The sequence below is a fragment of the Sarcophilus harrisii genome, chromosome 1 (assembly GCF_902635505.1).
Source record: "Sarcophilus harrisii chromosome 1, mSarHar1.11, whole genome shotgun sequence".
NCBI classification, from domain to species: domain Eukaryota; kingdom Metazoa; phylum Chordata; class Mammalia; order Dasyuromorphia; family Dasyuridae; genus Sarcophilus; species Sarcophilus harrisii.
Window position 1 is genome coordinate 643,359,010 of NC_045426.1, and position 24,644 is coordinate 643,383,653.

Sequence of the window (24,644 nt, forward strand, 5' to 3'; positions counted from 1 at the left end):
GGGAAGCCTCGCGAGAACTGCGCCGCCCTGATAGGGCCGCCGCAACGGGGCGGGGCTTCAGGGAGGAGGGCCGGGGCTTCAGGGAGGAGGGCCGGGGCTTCAGGGAGGAGGGCCGGGGCCGGACTGCCCAACCCCAAAGTCACAGAGCTTGAAGGTAGCGGGCGGGGACGGGGGAAAAGCAGTGTCCTGAAGAAGTGCGCCTGCGCAAGGAAGAAGCCCTCAAACCTTTTGCAAGTCAATGGAACCTCGAACTTCCTCCACCGCCAGGGGGAGATGCAGGAGGGAGCATCGCTCCTGGTTCCCTTTGCAAGGAAATAGCGATAGTTAATGGACTCTTTTCTGTTGTCATAGAAACAGGCATCCTCTCCTTAGAGTAGGGGAACGTGATAGTGGCTGCCTTTCTCAGGCAGGCAGAAAATATAGAATCACACCCTTACCTGGTGATCTCATCAGTTCCTGAGTCCCATCACAATCTCTGTGACGGTTTTCCAGATCTGTTCATCTCCCGTCCCTCCAGAGCGCCAGCCTCACATCACTATTTGCCTACTATTAATTGGATTTCTCATGAATATCTCAAACAACATGTTACACCTTTGTTACGGTTAAGGGCGCCACCTGTGTTTGAAACCTTGCTGCAGTCTGTGATTCCTCACTTTTCTTCATCCCAAATGCCGAATCAGTTTCCAAATATTGTGGTTTTTTTTTTTTTTTACATAGAGCTCTCTTTATTGCCATTTACTGCAAACTTCCTAGAAGGAACAGTCTATACTAGCTGCTTCTGCTTCCTTACTGTAGAACCACAGATTATTGAGCCACAGATCTAAGTTGGTCTACCCCTGCTAATTTTAACAGTGAGAAAATTGGAACCCAGCACAGTTCTGCAATTTTTTCCACAGGTGGCAGATAGAAATTCAAACTCAAGTTAGTTGACTACAAGTCTGGTGTTTTTCTACTTTAAGCCTTTGTTCTTTGGCTTCCAACTACCATTCTACTGAAATTGCCCTCTCAAAAGTTGTTCTACTATTTGCTAAGTCCCACCTAATGGCTTTTTCTCAGATCCCTTTTATTTGAGCTTACTAAGAAGCTACATTTTGATTTCTAAGTCCAGTGACTTCCTTTTGTTTGCTTCTTTGCTTCTTTCAAGACTGATGATCCTCTTGGAACTTTCTCCTCTCTCAGTTTTCTTTTTTTTTTCTTTTTTTTTTATTATAATAACTTTTTATTGACAGAACCCATGCCAGGGTAATTTTTTTTTTTACAACATTATCCCTTGCACTCACTTCTGTTCCGATTTTTCCCTCCCACCCTCCACCCCCTCCACTAGATGGCAAGCAGTCCTATATATAAATATGTCATAGTATATCCTAGATACAATGTATGTGTGCAGAACCAAACAGTTCTCTTGTTGCACAGGGAGAATTGGATTCAGAAGGTAAAAATAACCCGGGAAGAAAAACAAAATGCAAATAGTTTACATTCATTTCCCAGTTTTTTTTCTTTGGGTGTAGCTGCTTCTGTCCATCATTGATCAATTGAAACTGAATTAGGTCTCTTTGTCAAAGAAATCCACTTCCATCAGATTACATCTTCATACAGTATGGTTGTTGATGTATATAATGATCTCTTGGTTCTGCTCATTTCACTCAGCATCAGTTCATGGAAGTCTCTCCAAGCCTTTCTGTATTCATCCTGCTGGTCATTTCTTACAGAACAATAATATTCCATAACATTCATATTATTGCGCTTTTTTCTTTACAACTTCTCTCAAAGTGCAAAGAGCTTTGATTTTGGAGGCAGAAACTTGCTTTTGATGCTTGTTATCTATGTGATCATAATCATAAGTCATTTAACTTTCCTAGGTCTCAGTTCCCACATCTATAAAAAGAGGGGACTGAACTAAATGGTTTCCCGAGTTCCTTCCTTGTCTAAATCAATGATCCTCTGTCTCCACTGGCACAGTCACTACCATAGTTCATACCTTCATCACTTCTCACTTGGTCCTATTGTAAGCCTCTTCTCAACATAATTCATCTTTCATATAGTTGCCAAAGTAATTTTCCTGAAGTGAAGATCTGATCACATCACCTCCCTTCCTTTATTGTTAAATAAATATGAATTCCTCTGACACTTAAATATCTTCACAGATTAATCATTGCTCATGTTTTTTTTTGCTGAAGAAATATAACAAAATGACAATTTTATCTAAATTAATTTACTTAGTGCCACACCAAACTATCAAAAATGTTTTATAGCACTAGAAAAAATAATAAATTCATTTGCAAAAACAAAAGGTCAAAAATATCAAGAAAATCAAATAAGAAATATGAAGGTCACCTAGCAGTATCAGATGTCACCAAAACAATCAGCTACTGGCTAAGAAATAAACTAGTGGATCAGTGGAATAGATTAAGTACACAATACACAGTAGTAAATAAACAGTAATCTAAACCCAAAGATTCCTGTTTTTCAGACAAGAATTCACAATTTGACAAAAATTGCTGAGAAAACTGGAAACGAGTTAGTGTAGTGGATAGAGTACCAGCCCTGAAGTCAGGAAAGACCTGAGTTCAAATCTGCCTCAGATACTTAACTTCCTGGCTGTGTGACCCTGGGCAAGTCACTTAGCCCCAATTGCCTCAGCAAAAAAGTAAAGAAAGAAAAGAAAAGAAAAGAAAAAAGAAAACTGGAATTCAGTTTGGCAGAGAGTAGATAGAGACTAACATCCCACACCATATACCAAAAGTAATATTTTTTTTGTACAGCTTGATGAATATAGAAATATGCTTAGTAGAACTGGTTAATTTATATCAGATTGTTTTCTGTCTTGGGAGAATAAATTTAGGGAGGGAGAAAGATTTAGAATACAAAGTTTTGCAAAGGTGAATGTTGAAAATTATCTTCTTATGTATTTAGAAAAATAAAATACTAAAAAAAGAAGCATTACAGTGGAAACATGCATTGTGATACATAGTTCATGTAAGTTATAGGGAAGCTATGCTAAGACAGAATCCAATTCATTAAAGCCTTCAATTAAAAAAAGAAAAAAAATGTGAGTCATTCCCCAATTGATAAATGGTCAAAGGATATGAACAAGCAGTTTTCAAAAGAAATCATATCTATCTATCTGTATGAAAAAATGCTCTGAATAATTATTTATTATACTGTGGTATCATCTATTGTGGCAGAAAATGATAAATGTTGGAGAGGAAGAATTGGAACACCAATGTATTGTTGGTAGAGTTGTGAATTGCTTTAACCATTCTGGACACTAATTTGGAACTATACCTAAAGGGCTCTGCATACTCCTTTGACCTAGCAATGTATTGTATTCCTGTATTCCAAAGAGATCAAAGGAAAAAGACCTCTATATTTGAAAATATCTATTGTAGCTCTTTTTATGGTGGCAAAGATTTGGAAAATGAGGGGATGTTCACATCAACTGGGAACTGGCTGAATAAATTATGGTACATGATTGTGATTTACTATTGTACTGTAACAAATGATGAGCAAAATGCTTTCCAAAAAAAAAAAAAAAAAACCTGAAGAGATACTGAGGAGTCCAAGATGGTTCCTGGATTTTGAACCTGCAGGATTGGGAGTATCCCTCTACAGTAATGGGGAAAGTAGTTGTGGAGGTTTTAAAGGAAAATATGAGTTCTGTTTTGGATATATTGAGATATGTTTTAAAAATTATTGAACAACCAGTTTGAGATATCTGAAAGGCAGTGTAAGCGAGATTAGAAGTCAGCAGAGAGTTTAGAGCAGGATAAATTGATTTGAGAATCATGATGATAATTAAATTATTAAGAGCTGATGAGATCACCAAATGAAGTAATATAGGAGAAAAAAAGACAGGACAGAATTCCAAGGAACATGTGGGGTTACCGGATGTGATCTAGATAAGGACTAAGCAAAGAAGATATAGAAAGGGTGGGTAGATAGGGAGAGAAATCAAAGAGAATGAGGACTGAGAAAAGGCCATTGGATCTGGCAACTAAGAGATCAGTAACTTTGGAGACAGGAGTTTTGGTGGAATAATAAAATCAGAAGCCTGATTGTAAGGAGTTAAAAAGAGAATGAGAGGAGGAAAAATGGAAGCATTTTGAGTTGACCTTTTTTGACGAGTTTAGCTACAAAGGGCAGAAGAAATATAGGACAATAGGGAGAACAAGAATAAAGTTGAAGTTTTTTTTAGGATAGGTGAGACATGGACATATTTATAGTCAGTAAGGAAGGAATCATTAGGGAGAGATTGAAAGTATGTGACAGAGTGGGGATGACAGGACAATTTGTTGGAGGAGAAGGGAATAAGTGTGAAAAAATAGAGGGTTAACCTTGGTAAGGAGTAAAATCAGTTTATCATGGGAGAAAGGGATGAAGGAGAAAATAGTTTCAGAAGGCATCTGAATGATAAGAGATGAAAAAAAGGAAGAATGTGAATGTTGTTAATTTTTTAATGTAAAATATGAGGTAAGGATCTAAACAGAGAGTGGGGGGAAGAAGAACTATAAAAGTTAAGAGGAATGAAAAAGTTTAGAAAAGCTGCTGTGTGGAGTGGGTTATACTGATTGGATAAGGGAAATACAGTAAGCTTGCCTAGCAGCAGTGAGAACTCAGTTGAAGTTGTATAATACAAAATTATAGTGGATACAGTCAGAACAGTTGAGTGATTTTCTCCATTTTTGTTCAGCAGCATTTGAGTTGGAGTAAAGGTGGAAAATGATAGAAGTAATGAAAGGCTGAGGCTAGGCTGGTGTAACTGATTATATGATAAGGAATTCAAAAAAAGAGGACAATGTAGAGCTGAACTGATTTAACAAGAGATAGGGAGAAGAGGAGAGAATGACTAATACAAAGGAAATAGCCTGGGAGAGAATTAAATGGTCAAGGGATTTGAGGTCATGGTTCAATTTAAGAAGTAGATTTTGTAAAGGAAGACAAGAAGGGTGAAAAGCAAATAAATTGTATTCAGATAAGGGGATTTCAGAATTCTTGAACATAGAGGTTGGGACATTTGTGGTCAATGGAAAGGTCAAGGATTTGACCATCTTTATGTGAGGTTGAAGTAGAGTGGAGGAGTAGCTCATGGGAAATGAGTAAAATGAGGAACTGAATCATTAGGCTATTTGGAGAGTTAATATGTATGTTAAAGCTCCCTAGTATGAGGTCAGGAGTTGAAAAGAAAAAAATTGTGAGCCAAGTACTAAAGTCATTGAGGAAAGAAAAAGGGTGACCTAAGGGTTTGTGGACAATAGCAGGCTACCAGGATTTTGATTGCATGGCATATGTGAATAGCATGAACTTCAAAGGAAGAACAGTTACTGAATAATGGGAAAATGGTAAGGTTAGAACCTGAAAGTGGCCATGGGAAGCAAGGAATATTCCTGACTCCATCTAGTGGAAGAGAGAATGAGTGATGATGTAGTCAGTATTATAAAGAAATTATTATTTACATATAAAGAACTACATCAAATTTATAAGAATAGAAGTAATTCCCCAACTGATAAATGGTCAAAGGATATAAACAGACAATTCTCAGATGATAAATTAAAAGCCATTTATTGTCATATGAAAAAAGTGCTCTAAATCACTACTGAATAGAGAAATGCAAATTAAATGCAAACAATACAACAAAAGTATCACCTTACACCCATCAGATTGGCTAAGATGACAGGAAAAGATAATGATAAATGTTAAGAGGGGATATGGGAAAATCAGAATACTAATGAATTGTGAAATGATCCAACCATTCAATAGAGCAATTTGGAACTATGCCTAAAAGGCTATAAAACTGTGTGTACTTTTTGATCCAGCAGTGTTACTACTGGGCCTGTATGCCAAGGAAATCATAAAGGAGGGAAAAGAACCTATATGTGCAAAAATGTTTGTAGCACCTTTTGTGGTGGCAAAGAACTGGAAAATGAATAGATGCCCATCAGTTGAGGAATGGCTGAGTAAATTATGGTATATGAAAGTCATAAAATATTATTGCTGTATTAAAAAATGAACAAGTTGATTTTAGAAGGCTTGGAAAGAGTTACATGAACTGATACTGAGTGAAACAAGCAGAATCAGGAATACATTGTATATGGTAACAATAAGATTGTGTCATGATCAACAATGAAAGACTTGATTCTTTTTAGCTGTTGAATGATTCAAGGCAATCCCAATAAACTTTGGATAAAAAACACCATCTACATCCAGAAACAGAACTATAGGAATTGAATGTGAAATAACATATACTATGTTCACTTTTTTCTTTTTTTTCTCTCATGGTTTTTCCCTTTTGTTCTGATTTTTCTCTCAAGATGATTCATAAAGAAATGTATATCTAAAAATTTTATATACATGTGTATCTATAAAAAATTAAAAAAAAAAGAAAAACATAATTTACATCAAAGGTATTCTTACTCTTACTATTCCCCAAATGCAGTATGAACCAAATTAAAATGTAATTAGGAAATGTTTAACAAAATAAATAAAGATATAACATGGCTGTTTGTTCAATTTTGTCCAATTCTTCATGATCCTATTTGGGGTTTTCTTGCCAACAATACTATAATAAGTTTGCCATTTCATTTCCTTCTCTAGCTCATTTTACCGATGAGGAAACTGAGACAAACAGAGTTAAGTGACTTGCCCAGAGTCACACAGCTAGTAAGTGTCTGAGACTAGATTTGAACAAGATTTGAACTTCTGACTCCAGGCCCAGCACTCTATCCAGCTGCTCCCTAAATGAATTTGAAGTGAGATGATTGAACGAAATGTAATACAGTTGAAATTCCAGAGGTAAGACCATTCCAGGTAGCCTAAAATCATAGTTCATCTACACACGTTTTCTTTCATTTAAAAAAAGTTTTTATGTGACAAGAGATTCTGATTCACACAGAGCCTAGATTTCCCTAAAGGGAAAAAGTCAGCCTTCTCTTGCTCTCTGACTTTTAATGTTCCTCTCCCAAAGTAAAACTGTGAAGAAAATTTCTGAAATGAAGTTTAGAAATATTAAATATTGTCTATGTGTAAGGTTTCTCCGAAAAGAACTAACAGGATTTCTACTTAAATTCTAAAAAGGATATTAATATATAAAACTTTCTAAAATCAAGAGCCAACATTTTTGTATAATAACAATAAAACTCAAAAAGAAGAACTAAAAAAAGTTATCAAATGTTGTATATCCTTTGACCTACGAATCCCAAAGAGATCTTAAAGGAGGGAAAGGGACCCACATGTGCAAAAATGTTTGTGGCAGCCCTTTTGTAGTGGCAAGAAACTGGAAAGTGAGTGGATACCCAGCAGTTGGAGAATGGTTGAATAAGCTATGGTATATGAATGTTATTGTTCCATAAGAAATGACCAGCAGGGGCCTCCCCATGGCCAAATCTTGGCATGAGAGTGTAGTTACTGCCTGTTTGGAAAGACAGTATTTCATAAGATCTAAGAAAGCAGTTATGGGACTGATCTTTCTTTGGTTACCCATGTGGGGCAAGCTGCATCATACCCTGTATCAGTTATTTCTGTCACTTGGCTTTTCGTCCATTATCCCAAGTAACTGACCATTGTGATGGCTGTCAAAGGCAATTATGTTGCCCTAGGAACCAAATTTTGTGTGTGGGGAGGGATGGGGAGAGGGGACCTGTATCAGTGTACTCTTTGGAAGTGTCCATTTTATGCAGCTCTTAGCATTTTAACTTCAAACCAAGCACTCTGTCAAATGAATGTTAGTCCAGCATAAAGAGGAATCCAAAGTCCAGGCATTCTGAGCTTCTGATTGCATCTTGGCTTTGGGTCCAGCTTCTGTAATCTCACTGGGGGTGCCTACTCTCGGTGTGCCATTTCCTATGATGGCATTAGTGATGTGTTATAATTGAGCTCTACTTTACTAACCAAAACTGGTACCATCATCTTTATCTTCAAAATAAAGTCTGCTTTATTTTTATTTTCAAAAAAAAGAAAGAAATGACCTGCAGGATGATTTCAGAGAGGCCTGGAGAGACCTATATGAACTGATGCTAAGTGAAATGAGCAGGAGCAGGAGATCATTGTACACAGCAACAACAAGACTATACGACGATCAATTCTGATGGACATGGTTCTTTTCAACAATGAGATGATTCAGACCAGTTCCACTGATTTTGTGATGAAGAGAGCTACCTACACTACCCAGATAAAGGCCTGTTGGAACTAAGTGTGAATCACAACATAGCATTTTCACTTTTTTTTTTATTGTTGTTTGCTTTCATTTTGTTTTCTTTCTCATTTTTTCCCTTTTTGATCTGATTTTCCTTATGTAGCAAGATAACTGTATTAATATATATACACATATACTGGATTTAACTTATTTTAACATGTTAACATATTTTGGATTACCTGCCATCTAGGGGAGGAGGGTAGAGGTAAGGAAGGGAAAATCTAAAAGAGAAGGCTATGCAAGGGTCAATGTTGAAAAATTATCCGTGCATATGTTTTGAAAATAAAAAGCTTTACAAAAAAAAAGAACTAGAAAAAGAAATTCATTTCAAAATCACTACAGAATGTATACAGTTTACTTAGCTCATGCATTAGTAATGTTGTATTTTAAAAGAAGTGGTGTTAACCCCATCAAAGTATATTTTGAATGCATCATTGTTTATTTTAAATGATTGTGTCTTTATTAACAAATGTTGAGAGCAAACTTAATTTCATTTTGTTTTGATAGTGCTGATGTAATGCTGGGGAAAATGTATGTAGTAACTACAAACTTGTCATTGTTTAAACCTAAAACACTGTTTAAATTATCAGTTGCAATGACCTCTTGATCTGAATTCAATATCTGAAATAAAATAAATAGATAATTTAAAAATATTTCTGGATGGATTTTATTTTATTTTTCACCAATATAATAAAGATCAAACTCAGAAACAATAACTAAACAAGAAATTAATAAAATTGTCTCAATAGAGGAACCAAGATGGGCAGTGTGTAGTTTATGAGAAGCTACTACTGCATACCATGTATATCCTAAATTGTAAATGATTTTTTCCTCATTCTTCTTATTCTGATTTGGAAAAGAGATTAACTAACTAACATTGATTTCTTGCAAGACCTTCACTTTTCAGTTCAATTTAATAAATATTTATTAAATATCTACCTGTGTTCCAAGCACTATGCTAAGTGCTAGATATACAAAAAAAAAAATAAAGAAAAAGTCCTTTTCTTTAAGAAGCTTACAATTTAATATGAGCAGGCAAAGCACAAAAGGAGGGGGGTAAGATGGTACCTAAATTGGAGGCTTGGAGTGTGTGTGTGTAAGAGAGAAAGAGACAAAGAGCCAGACAGAAAGACAGAGACAGAAACAGTAAGACACAGAAAAAGAAAGACAGAGAGAAAGAGAGAGTCACAGAACTTATTCAGAAAGTGTTTTAAAATCTTTAGTGTAGCAGTTCTGGCATAGAGACAAGATAGACCCTGCCAGCTCCTCCCAAGCTTCTGGTAGAACATAGGAATTTAGCTGGCACATGAAGGCAGCTAGGAGATGAGAAGGTAGAGCATCCCAGGCACGGGAGACAACCTGAAAAGGTGGCAGATCCCAGTGTATGTGAAAAGGAAGCTAGAATCTCTAAGCCACAGGGTAAGAAACTGAGAGGCCCTGGAGGACTTAAAAAACCAAATAGGATTTTATATTTCATCCTGTAGATAATAGGGAACCAGTAGTTTATTAAACAGAATGGGGAGATGATGACATGATTAGACTTGCTTCCTTAGGAAGATCATTTTGACAGCTGAGTGAAAAATGGACTTGAGTGGAAAGAAATTTGAAGCAAGGAATCCATCCAGAAAACTCTTGCAAGTAGGAGGTGATGAGGAAATGCATCAAGGTAGTGCATAGGATATAGGAAAAAAGGGTCATAGGCAAAAAATTTTTTTAGTAAAGCATCAATAATTTGGCAAATGGTTGGATGCAGGGGATGAAACTGAGGTTTTTAGCTTGGGTAATTGGGAAGATGGTTGGAGGAATGATATGTAAAATGATATGTAAGTAGCCTAGAAATACAGACTGGAATCAGTTAGTGAAGGCATTTGGATGTGTATTTTGTCTTAGGGACAAGAGGAAGCCAGTAAAGCTTCTTGAGATGATGAAGAACACAAGCAAACTCTGCTTTCATAATACCAGGTTGGCAGCTGCATAAAGGGTGAATTAGGGAGGAAAGACTAGATTCAGAGAGGTGTATTAGGATGCTATTGCAATTGTCTAGGTGAAAAAAAGTGAATTTGAATAATTGTAGTATGAATAAAGAGGAGGGGATCGATAGGAGAGCCGTTGAGAGGATTAGATTCCACGGGGCTTCATGAGAGTGCAGAAATGGCTTATGTGTTGTAAATGGTAATGACTGGAAGAATGATAGTGACCTTGGCAGAAATAGGCAAGTTAGGAGGAAAGGTGGATTTAGATCAAAAGATAATGGGTCCAGTTTTGTATATTTTAGGGTTTTAGACATCTAAGGATCATGCTGGTGGAAATATCCAGGGGTGAAAGATGCAGGGATTGGGATTCAGGGGAGAAATGAAAGTTGGATATGTGCATTTGGGAGTCATATGCATAGAGGAGATATTTGTCCCCATTGGAATTGATGAAGTCACCAAGAGAGACTATAGTGAGAAGAAAAACATATTGAGGACAGGAATATATCTACATATAGTGGAATATCCTGCAAAGGAAGCCAAAAAGGACCAGTTCTATTCCTTCAGAAAGCTTGTTGAGAAAATCTTAATCAGTTCTAAAGTTTATCAAGTTCTCTTGTAACATACATTCGGGGTGTGTGTGTGTGTGTAATTTTAGATTTCACATGGTCTTTGCAAAAGTAATGGGAACCAAATTTCTCCTGGACAAAGGCCCTAAAATGTAACACTATTTCTGGGGCCTCTTCTCCAATTTCATTCACATTGGCAGGTAAGTCCCCGAGAAAGAGTTCTAGAAGTGACTTTAAGGGACTGTAGTTTCTTACATGTTTGTCCACAATCTCTCATTCAGTGTATTCTGCATTGGTTATTTTTTACTTTGCCCTTTGGTTCTAGTAAGTTGGGGGAAATTTTCTTTCATGATTTCTAGTTATATGATACCCATATTCTTTTTTTAATAATGAGTTTCGAGTATGTCATTGACTCATCTATTTTCCAGGATTGATTTATTGATTTACTTTCCAGGATACTGTTTCACCTATTAGACACCTTACATTTTCTTTTATTTCTTACAGTCTTTTGATTTTCTTCAGATATTTCTTGATGACATTATTAATATGTTTACTACATTCTAGTTTTCAGGGTGACTATTATTTGGGGGAAGGCTTTATAGCATTGTATTAAGCTGTTAATCCTTTTTCCTACAAAAAATTCAATTCTTTTCCAATTATTTCCTCTTGATCAGTTTCATTTGTAATATAATTTTAAAAGCTATTTAAAATTCTTACTTCCTTACTTCTAGGAATTCTAATTGACCTTGTGGCCAAGCTGTTCTCCTTTTAGATGTTTTAGTTATCCCTTCCCTCTGGCTTTGTCTTGGGAATTGTTGGAACCACAATAACTCTTCACAATAGCATTATTTTGTTGTTTTTCTAGCCTTATTTCCTGAAATAGGACTTTATGTTAAGGGCAGGCTCTAAATATTTCTAGAGGGAATGTCTGGGTTTTGGTCCTGATCTTTATTAAATGAGGTTTTCAGTTACATGTTGTATTTTTCCTACACTAGAGGTTGCTTAGCCAAGGAGCTATCAACTTTTAGCAGTTCCTAACTGGTCTATTCTCTTTTCTCTTTTGAGTTTTCCAGGCTCCAGATCCAGAGGAATCTGGACCACACAGCTGCAAACTTGTCCCAAAGTGGAACTCCAGTAGATTGCTACTGGCCCCAGCCTGTCACCTGGAATGCTTGCAAATTCAAAGTAATAGTGATACAGCTCCTATGGTGGTCACTAATTCTTGTGCTGAATTCTAGCTAAAGATCTGGGGTCAGAGCAATAGAGATGCTAACCTACTCCTTTTCCATGATTTTTTCTCTGGTCACTTGTCTATGGGCCAGATTTGTGATCTTATCATTACCTGATAAGTTTTTCCTTATATTTCCTGATCACTACATCGGCCAGGTAGTTTTTCTAGATCTTTGTTGTAGTAATTGTGAGGAGAACTAGGTTGTATTGTTTCCTTCTACTCCAATATTTTTTCTGGTCTCTATATCTAGTTCATATCCTTAATTCAGTCTATAAGTCCAATCTTTTTGTGTTCACATCAATTTGTGTTGGAGTTTCTATCTTTCCCTTATATTTTTTCTTTCTTTTCCTTTTTCCATAAAATGGGAAAATGTGTGAGGGCAAAGGGAAATAAATTAAGCTATCAGCAATCCCACAACTCGCTTGCTGTTTGAAAGCTTTATAGTTTTATTTTTGTTGCTGTTATTTTCTACTTGTATTTATTTCAATAAATTACATAGATTTTTTAAAGAAAAAAGTAAATGAATGACAGTTGTGGATGAAGATGGAAGACTTTAAAAATGGAATTGAAGCTGGAAGAGTAGAGAGAAGGCTTCCTACTTTTAGCAATTTGGGGGTATATTCCAGTCACAACCCTAGACTTGGAAAAGATTGGCAGACTCAGGGATTTGATCTGGTTAGAGGGTTAGTCAGGTGATATTGGCTGGCTATCTGGTGGCCACACTTCCACAGGGAAAAATTAGTCTGACAGTTCCAATGTTCTCTGTAGACTATAGAAAACAATGGAAGGAATCAAGTGTGGGTGAATAGAACTATGGCATTGCTTACCACATGTACCTTTAGCTCATCTACACTTAATTTTTACTATCTTTATCAATTAGTTTCTGTTCATCCCTTATATCATCAGGATTCTTTATTTTCCTTATAGTTCATGAGTACTTTATTCTAGTTAAACTTTTACCTTGTTTTATTCCATAAAAGTCATTCCCATATTTCTTTGCATTTCTAATAGTTGTCCAGCTTAATTGCTTTATAGTATCCTAACACTGGAATTATTGGGTCAAAGGATATGGTTATTTTTGTAATTTCAGACTATCACTAGTAGTCTCCAGAAACAACCCAAAAACAATTAATGTGTTCTTGGTTTTACACAACCCTAAAGCATTTCCTTGATTTTAAACTTTTTTCCCCCCAATTATCAGGTGAAACCTCCAACTTGTTCTAATTTACATCTCTGATTATTTTATGTCTATCTTGACCTTTGTTCTAACAAATCAGAATGCACATTGACTAGGGAATGATTCCTATATTAGAATTGTAATTTCCTGGGTGTTAAAAGTATAATACATTTCAGTTTTGCTGATATATGGCCCTCTCACTGGTCAAAGAAGTCAATTATTTTCTTACTTATTATATATAGGCTTCTCAATAGTATGTCTTTGCCCCCCCCCCTTTTTTCATTCCCCCATGTCCCCTTTTGCATGGAAGTCTCAAAGTACATATGCATTTCTCTAGTGCCTCATTTTCTGCAAAAGAGAATTGCATATAACCTACATTTACCAATACTTGTCATGAATACTGTAATTTAAGATGACCAGACATCCTAGGAAATGTTTCTTCATAGCTTTGGATGTATGATAAAATCAACCAGAAAAGCAGGCAGAGTTTTACAAGGGAAAAAAAAAACACTGGATTTAGATCCAATCAAAAGGATTCCGATCCAAAGGACTTGTGTTAAAATTTTAGCTGCTATTTGATGACTTGTATAAATCTGGACAAGTTATTCAAGCCCTTTGTGCCTCTTCTGGGAAATAAGGGAGTTGATTCGATGACTCAAGATCCCTTCCAGCTCTGAACTGTAAATTCTGCCGATTCCTTAATTTGCCTCTCCAGGAAGAACCTGGCACCTCTCCATTCCTTTAGCTGCGATATCCTGTTGCCTTCTCATTTACAGCAAAAATTTCAGTTGATGTGATTTAGTTCCTACAGGTATACGTACTTAGGTACTGGCAAAAATCTCAAATCGAAAATACCAACTAAATTGTTTACAGATAGTCGAAAAAATGGTGCAGTTCTTAGCATCCCGTCTCTTCTTCTAACACCTGGTCAGCCGAGGACTGAGAGCATTTGGCATTTTTCTTCATGGATGGGTTGCCACTGATCAGTCTCCTGAGGATGTATCTTTTCATACTTTGCTAGGTGGGTCCTGGTCCTTTTTAAGCATGTTACAACCCGACAGAACATGTACCGAGCTGACATAGCCACTTAGGACACCTGAAATCACTTCCACACCATCACAAGTTTTGTGGCGCTTTATCAAAGTCTGAAAATGCTAACAGCGACCATTTATATAGTGCTCTAAAGAACACAAAGTTCATTGTCTTCCAGAATTCAAGGTCAGCACTCTCTCTGCCCTAAGCAATGTGATGCTCAGAACTCAAAATAATGCTTTATATGTATTATGAGCAGCTAAGAATGCAGAGACCATCACCTCTCTGGTCCTGGACACCAAGCTTCTCCTCATGTAGTCAAAAGTCCCATTAGCATTTCTGGTGCCCTACTGTAGCAGAGATTCCCATCAGCCTGGCACTCCCCTAAAATCTTCAAATCTTCCGTCAGCCCTCCCTTCCCCATCCTCTCTTCTGCATGACCCCAATCTTTGGAGCTGAAGTGGGTCTCTCTGGGACTGCCAACCCCGCCACTTATTCTGACTCTCCCCAAAGAATTAAATGAGGAAGAAGAGGATCCAGAACTCAGAAACCCACAAAATCTACACACACAAAACCCCCCAGACCTGTTTATTTCCTTGGGACGGGGAAGAAACACACGGAGAGGTCCTCCCAAAGCAAACCAACCAACTAGCTGCTTTGGGGCATGTGTGGACCTCCCTGTCCCTCTCCTCAGCACCCCCTGCCCTCACTGCAGGCAGTCACACAGTCCTCTGTCCTTCCAGCAGTAGGTACTGGCCTGGGGTCAACTAGTCCCCAGGTGGTACTGAAGTAAGGACTCCCAAAGGCTGCAAGGATGTCCTCCTAAGAGCTTTGGCCCACCAATAAGGCCCCAAGTAGAGTTCCAGCTCTGCTCGCTCACTGTGTGGCCTTGCCTTCTCCCTGCTCCAATACTGCTTTCCTCTAAGAGATGAGGATGGATTGGATGACCTCTAAGAGCTTATCCAACTGAATGTACACTTATGAAATTCTTCAACATAGACACAGAAAGCTCCCTCTTGGGTCCAGAGATCCGAGGCAGGATGAGGGAGTGGACAAGGGGTCACTATTTCCAGAAGAGGACATTCCAGAAGAGTAGCCAGCAAGGGTAGAGGCCCAGGGAGAGCAGTGGGAAAAGCAGGGCGCCGTACAGGTGGTGGTCCAGGACGCCTTGGGCCAGAGCGCCGAGGAACAGCTGCCAGCCCTCAGCCAGCGTCAGGGGGGCCTCCTGCAGCTCGCGCCACAGGAAAAGGCTGCCCAGGAGGGTGGCCCCGGGGCTCACCAGCACCAGTAACACCGCGTACAGAAGCCTAGGAAGGAAAAAAGAAGCAACATCAGGGTGAGACTCGCAGGAAGGAGAGGTGCCCATGGAGGTGGGAGAATCCAAGGGCTCAGGGGGCAGAGGCGGGGAGGAAACATGGACTGTGTAATAGGGAGTAGGTGGCAAATTGGGGTCCAGGTGTCTGGGGGCAGGTGCAGACCTGGGTCCACTGGGCTGGGTGAGGGCAGCAGCAGGTACCATGGTGACAGCAAGCAAGAAGCCCAGAGAGAAGTTGAAGAGGGAGATACAGCCCAGCTGTAGCGCCAGGTAGAGCAGGGCGAGAAGCTTCAGGGCCATCCAGCCACTGTCCGGGCCTCGGGGAGTGCTGCTCACCACGCTGGGGGCACAGACAAGGTTCAGGGTCAGGCCACAGGCTCACCCAATCTGAGCCTCGCCCTCCCACCACAGACAACCCCCCCCCCCATGCTCATTGCTGCGGGCGCCATCCCTCGAGGAGCTCACCGGTGCGTGCTGTGAGGCAAGGCCAGGCCAGCCACATAGATGGCGAGCAGCGTCAGCACCACGGCCTCGGCCTCGGCCACAGGGAAGTGCTGGGCAGCCACATGCTGGCCCATGACAGGCAGGAGGTACAGGGCCAGGCCAGTGGCCTGGGATATCAAAACGGGGGCTACCAGAGGGGTGAGGGCCACGCCACGGACATCCTAGAAAGACACCGGGGGAGAGTCACATCCTGAGGGTGGCAGGAATCACACAGGATCAGCCTCAGATTTTAGGGGGAATCAGGAAAGGGGACTGAGAGCAGAGGAACCACTCAGGGAATCTGGACCAGGGCTGTTCCCTGGGAAATATCAGGTGTACGTGCTGGGAGTTGGGGTATAACAGGACCCAAAGTCAGGCAAAGGGCAATGGCTGGGAAGCACCTGATCTCCCCTCTTCAGGGCCACATTTTCAAGTGCAATAGCAGGTGAGACCTAGTCTGTCCACTGTGAACAACGCACTCCTCAAGAGGCTTTCCTTATCCCTCACCTGTCCCACAAGCTGAAGAGGGCCCAACTGCTCCTCAGGGCTGAAATCCACCTTATTGAGCTTCACCCACAGCTCCAGGGCATGACCCGGTCAAGGGCAATGACAGAACTAGGGAAACCCCTCCCATCCTCACCCCACCTCTCCCCTGAGCTCACCTGGAGACACTCCCTGGGTCTCCAGGCAACCTCCCCTGCCATCTCTCCCCATCCCCAACACCCAGACACCCATGGAAGGATATCTTCAGCCCAGGGATGAAGAGCAGGAAGCCTATGGCAGGCATGTAGAGACCGATGGAAACAAAGCGGGACAGTGAGGGCAAGAGGTAGAAAAAGTAGGACTGGTGCAGCCGCTCGAGAAGATTGTTCAGTTTGCGGAACATCCCCTCCAAGGTCCTGGGGAAGGAAGGTGGTCCGCCTGGTCAGCTACTCCCCAGGAACCGCCCTTGGCACGGAGCCCCAGCTCTCTGGGCCAAGCTGAGGGTAAACTGGGGCAATCTCTGAAAAACTGCCAGAGATAAAATGGAAGGAGCCCAGAGCCAGAGCCTGAGGAGCTTGGGCCCCAGGCCTGGCTCCTGCAGCTCCAGCCACATCCACTGCTCGTGTGACAGTGCAGGGGCCAGACCAGGGGTTCTTAACCGGGAGGTCTGTGAGCTTGATTATTAAATATTTTGCTAACCACCTGTCAGTATTGTTGGTTTCAGTTGTAATCCTGTCTTTTTTTTTTTTTTTTTAAACTTTTATGCCCTTAGAAGCATCCTTCAGAGGTGAGAGCCACAGCTTCACCGAGAACCTCTCAGACCCTCTGGGAACAAACACTGAGCTACCTTTTAAAATCAGAAGCACTCTGTAAATCTCTGTGAGGGACTCAGGGAAAAGGGCATGGAAGCCTCCTTAGGGACCACTGAGAGAATTATGCCCTGGGCTTAGTCAGAGGAGAGGTAGGGTTTCCACTGCCTAATGCCAATCTCCCTTTCCAACCTCATCTCACACTATTCCACTCCATGCTCCAGCCAAACCAGAACCTTCCGCCTCCCATAAACGACCTTTGCTCTCCTACCCCAACTCCATGGTTCACATTGTTCATTCCTAACAAGTTTTTAAAATGCACCTCAAAAATCTCTTTTATGAAGCCTTCCCATCCCCATCCCAGGAGAGTAATGACCTTACTGCCTTTCCCGTGTAATTCTTATACTCTTATCATACAATATGGCACCCTAGACCTAGTTGCATTGGTGCCTTACCTTCCTATTAGACGGGATGCTCCATTAGGAGCAGGGACCTGATTTTTCCAAACTTTGTATTTCTTCCAACTTTAGACATATGACTGCACATAGAAGGCACTAAATTTCTATCAGATAGATATAAGTAAAGGGGGAAAGAAGAGGAGGAAAGACCAGAACATGAGATTGAAAAGACAGGACAGGTCTGTACAGAAGGCTTTCATCCAGAGACAAGGGGAAGGACAGCCTGTGTCCCAAGCTGAAGAAAGGAGACAGAGGGGACAGTCTGGCCCCCAGAATCCCTATCAGTTGTACATCTATGCTATGTGTGGGTATGGGAGGAAGTGTGTGGCTGAGGTGAGGCAAATGAACTCTTGAAAAATAATGAAATTAGCCAGCTACTAAAAAGCCAAAATGAGCAGAAAGAGGAAAGGAAGGATAAACTTTAAGGTATAGCAGAAGAATTTACATTACTTACTTCGTTGTAAGAAAGGTGCCTTGTAATGTTTAGTGCTTTAAAAATGGCAACTATTATCATTATGAAATGATAGTTATCTGGGCAAGAGGAAAGCCAGAGAGGAACCCCAAGACTGGCTGACCTAGCTATAGTTGCCTATCAACCCTGAAGGGGTGCTATCCATGTCACTCTTATTCCTTCTTAGAAACTTACTTTCCCACAGCAGTCATGTCATATTTATATTGGCGGAAGCTGTTGATACCACGTAGGGTGATGGCTTCTACGTGGTAGCGCAGGAAAAGCCCATGGGGACCATGAGGGCGACCAGAGGCTTGACGCAGGACCATGAGCATCAATGTCTGCAGTCCATGCAGGGAGCCTCCCAAAGAGGCCCAGTCTGAGTGTTGCAGCTGTGGAACAAGCACAGGGGTCAATGGCCTTAAGTACAACATGAATAGCCCTGGCTGGCTATGGGGAGAGGGTTGGGGGTTCCCAGTTAAGTATGGGTACCTCTGGTGATAGCCCACTGGGTTAAAAGGCTAGGACATTCCAGGGGATTCGGGGAGCCCAGCTTGGAAGCTGCATCTATGGGTAAAGCAACAGTGGCTCAGGGGTCTAGGTCACCCCGCCCCATCTTGGGGATTCCCCTGCTAAGCTTTGGCCATTACAGGGAAACATAAGGCATCAGGTCTAAATATCCCTAACAGGAATACTCCATCCCGTTTTAGCAATTAAAGGGTCAGAGAGTTTCCACCAAGAGCACACTATTTAACCACAACGGTAATGGGGAGATACAAAGGGGTTAAGGACGTCTATAGCAAAAATAGTCCATCTGGAGTACAGTAACTATGGGAGGAGCAAAGGAAGGCAGAGTCAGAAGGGCACAGTAATGGCCTATAGGACCATGGATTCCAATAAGATCAAGGAAAGGAGGCAATGTGTAGGATAAAGAGTTCCCCAGGGGATACATTATTTGATTGCAATAGAGAAGAGAGGGGAGGAAGGTGTGAGATATAAAGCCAGGACATGCCCCACCCAGAGCATCTCATAGACAGAAGGAGTGGATGGAGGGAAGGACTGGGCACTGCCCACCAGGACAGCTATCTGGAGAGCAGGGTCCAGTACCACCTTCCCCTGCAGGGTGCAGAGCAGAGCCTCCTTCTGGCAGAAGGCGTGGAAGAGATTGAGAAGGTCCAGGTTAGGTAGCTGCCCATTCAGGCCCTCCACAGCCACATCCAGGCTGGTGACCACATCACTGTTCAGCTCCAGGGCCACTGCTGCCTGGATGGCCCCTGCCCGGCCCCGAAGTGCAGACGACTGCATTCCTGCAGGGAGGGGGAAGGAAGAAGGGCATGTCGTCACAGTGGGACTCAGATCTGAGATGGCCTATATGACCTGAGTAACCACTTAACCTCTGGCCTCAGTCTGCTCCCGGGTGAAAACGAAGGAGGCAAACTAACAATGGTGGCTGTCCTAAAGTGGAACTTGCAGGCTGCCTTAGCAAAGAGGCGATTTTCCTTCACTGGAGGGCTTTGGTTGGAGACTGGGGAAGGTCTTTCATGGATTGTGAAGAGGGAACTTTTGCTCAGAGATGGTTTGTACTAGATGACCCTTGGCTCCTTCAAGTTCTGAGATTCTACAGTTGACCCTGGGTCTTTAGATTATATTCCTGATGGATAAAGAGTGGGGTGGGGAATCACATTTTTACTATGTTGTGATAAGGTGAGTAAGAAGGTAATACTCATGGATTTACCATTATTGCTATTATTATTATTTTGGTGAGACAAATGGGGCTAAGTGACTTGCCCAGGGTCCCACAACTAGGAAGTGTTAAGTGCCCAAGGCTGGATTTGAACTCAGGTCCTCCTGACTCCAGGTCAGGTGCTCTATCCACTGCACCATTGAGCTGCCACAACTTAACATTATTATAAGAGAAGGGATCAATGGGAGAATATGAGAAAGCAACCTGGAAGGTAATAAGTGGTCCTACCAGTAATGTTGACATCATGGTAGGCTTCTAGCCAGGCCTCTGTGCCCAGCAAGTCGTGCTCTGTCACCAAGAAGATGATGTCCTTGGCCCAATAAATCTGACCTGGGTAGAAGGGGAAGTAGAAGAGGTGGCAAGAAGCAGCCAGTTACTTGACCAGGGCCCCACCAGGGTCCATGTCCCAGAGTCAGCCCCAGGAAGTTACCCCAACTCAATTGTTTTCCACTCTCTACCCCCTTACTTCGGAAGTAAGCAGCCAAGGACAAGAGCAGTCCGACTGCCTGGGCGTTGAGGGTTCCAGGGCTGGAGGGCACAATGAGCACCAAGGACTCAGTGCTGGCTGCCCTTGGAGCTCGTAGGATGCCATACACGTTGGTACCTGACACCATCTGCAGAGGCACTAACACAGGTCACCATGTAGGAAAACAGACACATGGTGACAAATTACTTTACTCATGACCTGCTCTATTTCCCAGTGATGGAACCCTGGTACTCCCACCATGGCGTTCCTCTTCCCCACTCCAGTGGGCCCTCACAGTGGCCTCCAGCCTCCCCAAATGGTCTCTACCACGTTTCCCCTGGATCTCCTCGGAGTGGTCCCTCCATTTCTCTAATAGTGCCTTTTGAACATAGCAAACACTAAATTCCAAATGGAGTCTATCTATGTAAATGATTCTTCTGTTTCCCACCATAGTATCCCTTCTGTTCTTTGCAATGACCCCACAGTGCCCCTCCACCCTCCAAGGGGCCCCTGCTGTACATATCGCTCGTGGGTCTCATCAGGGAAGGGCAATGTTCGGGAGAAGCTCTGACTATAAACTTCCAGTCCCACAGAACGCATGGTCCGTTCCAGCCAGGCCACGGGCAAGTTTCTGGTTAAAGAGAAGAGCAGGCCAGAAGCTCACAAACAAGAGTTATAGAAAAAGCAGATGCCCCAGTGTTCCCTCTAAGAACCCACCCTCTTAAAAGAAAATCCAAGGCGGCATAATAACAGAAAGGGGCTCTCCCATAGGACCCAAATGGTTGTTTATCAGACCTGTTACTCACCCTGTTTTCCTGCGTTGGGCAATGAAGTCCCTGGCATAGCTGAGGGCATGTTCTCCACCCTCAAACTGCTCCTCTACCATAGTGGAACCCATAGCATTTTCCGATATGTATGTATTTTGGGTCAGGGGTGAAAAGGCCAGAGCCAGGAACCAGACCACACCAGCCACATAGCTCACCACACTGGGGAAGAAACAGGTTAAGGGACCCTGGCAACCAGACGCCACACAGCCCACCATGAAGAGTTACATTACTGCCGATCCTTTCTCCAAGATTTTTTCTCACCATTCATCTTGTGTCAAATTTAAGGACTTCTAAAATTTGGGGGAGCGGGGGGCGAAGTGAAGTCATCGAAGCATGTGAAGCAGGTATAGCCTCTGACTCCTGGGACCCAGACCCTCCCCAAAACATCACACTTTGTGGGAGAGTCACTGCTCCCCCTCCAACTCCCAAGGGACCGGGCGATGTAGGTTTGGGAGGCAGGGGAAGAATGGGAGACCGTGGCTGATGGCACATTACGTGTACGTCTAACTCCAGGTAAAGGAATGCAGGGAGGAGTGAGGTTGGGACGCAAGATGTGGGACAGGACACGAAGGGGAACGAATGGTTGAGGAGCCAGAAAGAAGGAAGCCATCAGATGGCTGAGGGCCGAGCAGGGTAGAACCCTCACCAGAGGGGAGTGTTTAGGCGAAGGAGCAACCGCGCCAAGGCCCGACGCCTGTGTGAATCCAACAGGAGCCCCATAGCTAGGGGATAAAGGGAACCTGGCAAAGGGAATCAGAAGAGTGTAATCAGCACTTTCCATTAGCAGACACTCTTGAGTTTCTCTCACTCACCCATCATCACTTCTTCCGTGTCCAACAGGGACCTCCTTCTACCCCCATCCCAATACACTGACCTGCCCCTATTTCCTACTAATCCTACTCTGCCCAGTCATGGGGTGGCGCATACAGACAGTCACAATCAGATCCGATCAGCCACATACACAGTACATGACAGCGCTGGAAGGAGATCAAGTCCATCCTTCTCATCTTGAGGAAAGTGAGGCTCAGAGGCGTGAAGGGATTCAGCAAAACGCACAGAACCAGTAAGTGGTATGGCCAGGACCTGACCCCAGCTCTCCCAAGGCCGGGGTCCTTTCCATAATTCCCAACGTACATTCTGCCACACACAACCACAGGAACCAGAGGGAGACAATCCTCACACCCCCAGCGTTCTCCCCTTCAGCATCTAGGGGCGAACTCAGTCCCACATCATCCAGAATCCTCCGCGCGGAGCATCCTCTCCTTCAAGCGCCACAGGCCCCCAGCCATGCCCGCTGTCCGCACACCCACACTCATTCGCAGCGTCGCGCCCAGCGTCTCCTCCTCCAGGATGTGCTGCAGCGTACAACCGCACGCCCCTTCACGCGCCCCCACATACGGAGCATCCTCACACGTGAACCGCGCACCCTCACCCCGAGCACCGGCGCCTGCGGTCTGCGGGAACCGTGCCCGTGAGCACGCGCACACACCCGCGGGGTCCCGCAGCCCGCGCAATCTCCGCGGCAGAACTGCGGGACTGAGCATGCGCGGGTGTGTGCGCGCACAAACACGCAACCTCCCACCGAAGTCATCCTCTTCTGCGAGTCCCGCCGAACGAAGGCAACCACGGGAGGGCGCGCTGGCACGGACACCCAGATCCAGACTCACACCCCGCCCCCCCCACACACACGGTCACACCCGAACCCAGGACCGCCCGGGGCATCCCCGCCTGCAAGAGCTGCGGGACCGCGCGTGCGCGCTGGCCCACACACTCCCTCCCAGACCCCTGCCACAGGCGTCACCCTCCCAGCCTTCCCGCAGGAGCCTCAGACAGTCACCTCCTCATGAAGACTCTCATACACACAACGTGACACGCAGAGACCTCAGCTTCGGATACACGCCCACACACCCCCCCACAACATGAATGAAGGACATGGGACACAGAACACACCAACGCTACCCCCAGCCCGGCTCACAGCCGCCTCTGCTTCTCACACACCAGCCTCGGACACGCCCACTTCCGCCCTGCACTCCTCACTTCCGGACCGCGGGCGGAGCACCTTGGGAGTTGTAGTCCGCTGGGCGCAGGCTCCGCCCTCAGGTTCTCTGCTCCCCCTCCTCTTGGAACTCTGGGCCTAGCCAAGAAATCCTCCTAACCTCAGTCCCTCCAGTCCATCCTGCACCCAAGTCCCCGACTAATCTCCCTTTGGGCACTTTGTTAACTCTTTAATAAAAGGCAAATCCGCAGGCATTTAAAACCCTTCATAGCAAACCTTTTTCCAGGCTTACTGCACATTACTGTTTTTCGCACATCCTCTCCTTTCGTTAAATTGGCCTTTTAGCTGTTATTAAAACTTACAACATATAGATCTAAATAAATGGAAGAATATCAAGTGCTCATGGGTAGGCCGAGCTAAAATCATAAAAATGACAATTCTCTAAATTAATCTATTTACTTGGTGCCATACCAATCAAACTTCCAAGACATTACAGAGTTAGAGAACTGACTCTGTACAGAAAAAATGACAATTCTCTAAATTAATCTACTTACTTGGTGCCATACCAATCAAACTTCCAAGACATTACAGAGTTAGAGAACTAACGCTGTACAGAAAAAATGACAAAGTTCATCTGGAAGAACAAAAGGTGAAAAAAAGGAGCAAACCAAGGTGGCCTAGCTGTACCAGACTAAAACTGTATTATAAAGTAGCATCATCAAAACCGTTTGGTACTGGCTAAGAGATAGAGCAGTCAATCAGTGGGATAGCCAATACTATAGTCAATCCCTAGAGTAATCTAGCGTTTGATAAATCCAAAGGCCCCAGCTTCTGGGATAAGAACTCACCATTTAACAAAAATTACCAGAAAAATTGGAAAATGGTATGGCAGAAGCTAGACATTGACCAATACCTAACACCCCACACCAAAATAAGGTCAAAATGGTATATGATTTGGGTATAAAAGGTGGTACCGTAAGCAAATTAGAAGAGTAAAGGATAATTTACCTCTCAGATCTGTGGAGAAGGAAGGAATTTATGGCCAAGGAAGAACTGGAGAATATAATGAAATGCAAAATGGATAATTTGGATTATACTAAAGGTTTTGTACAAATAAAACGAATGCAGACAAGATTAGAAGGGAAGCAGAAAATTGGAAAAATGTTTTACATCTAAGGGTTCTGATAAAGGTTCCATTTCTAAAATATATAAGGAATTGACTCAAATTTATACTAATATAAATCATTCTCGTCTGATAAATGGTCAAAGGATATGAATAGACAATTTTCAGATGAAGAAATTAAAACCATTTCTAGTCATATTTCCAGTCAAAATGCTCTAAATCACTATTGATCTGAAAAATGCAAACGAACACAACTCTTGAGATACCACTACACACCTGTCAGATTGGCTAAGATGACAGGAAAACATAATGACTTAAGTTG

At 42.6% G+C, this 24,644-nt stretch overlaps 1 protein-coding gene across 3 annotated transcripts; it reads right to left on the minus strand.

Annotated features, from left to right (window-relative positions):
• Positions 1-12,785: 12,785 nt before the first annotated feature.
• On the minus strand, positions 12,786-23,243 carry GPAA1 (glycosylphosphatidylinositol anchor attachment 1). 3 transcript variants are annotated; one of them, XM_012541970.3, is made up of 13 exons: positions 23,154-23,243; positions 21,850-21,943; positions 21,183-21,362; positions 20,896-21,007; positions 20,377-20,524; positions 20,139-20,240; positions 19,277-19,473; positions 18,362-18,558; positions 16,711-16,864; positions 16,473-16,553; positions 15,948-16,147; positions 15,646-15,822; positions 12,786-15,474 (listed from the first exon to the last, which is right to left on the minus strand). In XM_012541970.3, the coding sequence occupies exons 2-13, from the start codon at positions 21,921-21,923 to the stop codon at positions 15,231-15,233; spliced, it is 1,866 nt and encodes a 621-aa protein (XP_012397424.1). In that variant the 5' UTR covers positions 21,924-21,943; positions 23,154-23,243; the 3' UTR covers positions 12,786-15,230. The 3 variants fall into 3 exon arrangements, with proteins under 3 accessions (XP_012397424.1, XP_012397423.1, XP_031803258.1); XM_012541969.3 differs by having other exon boundaries at positions 23,041-23,234; XM_031947398.1 differs by lacking the exon at positions 23,154-23,243 and adding an exon at positions 22,165-22,495.
• Positions 23,244-24,644: the final 1,401 nt, after the last annotated feature.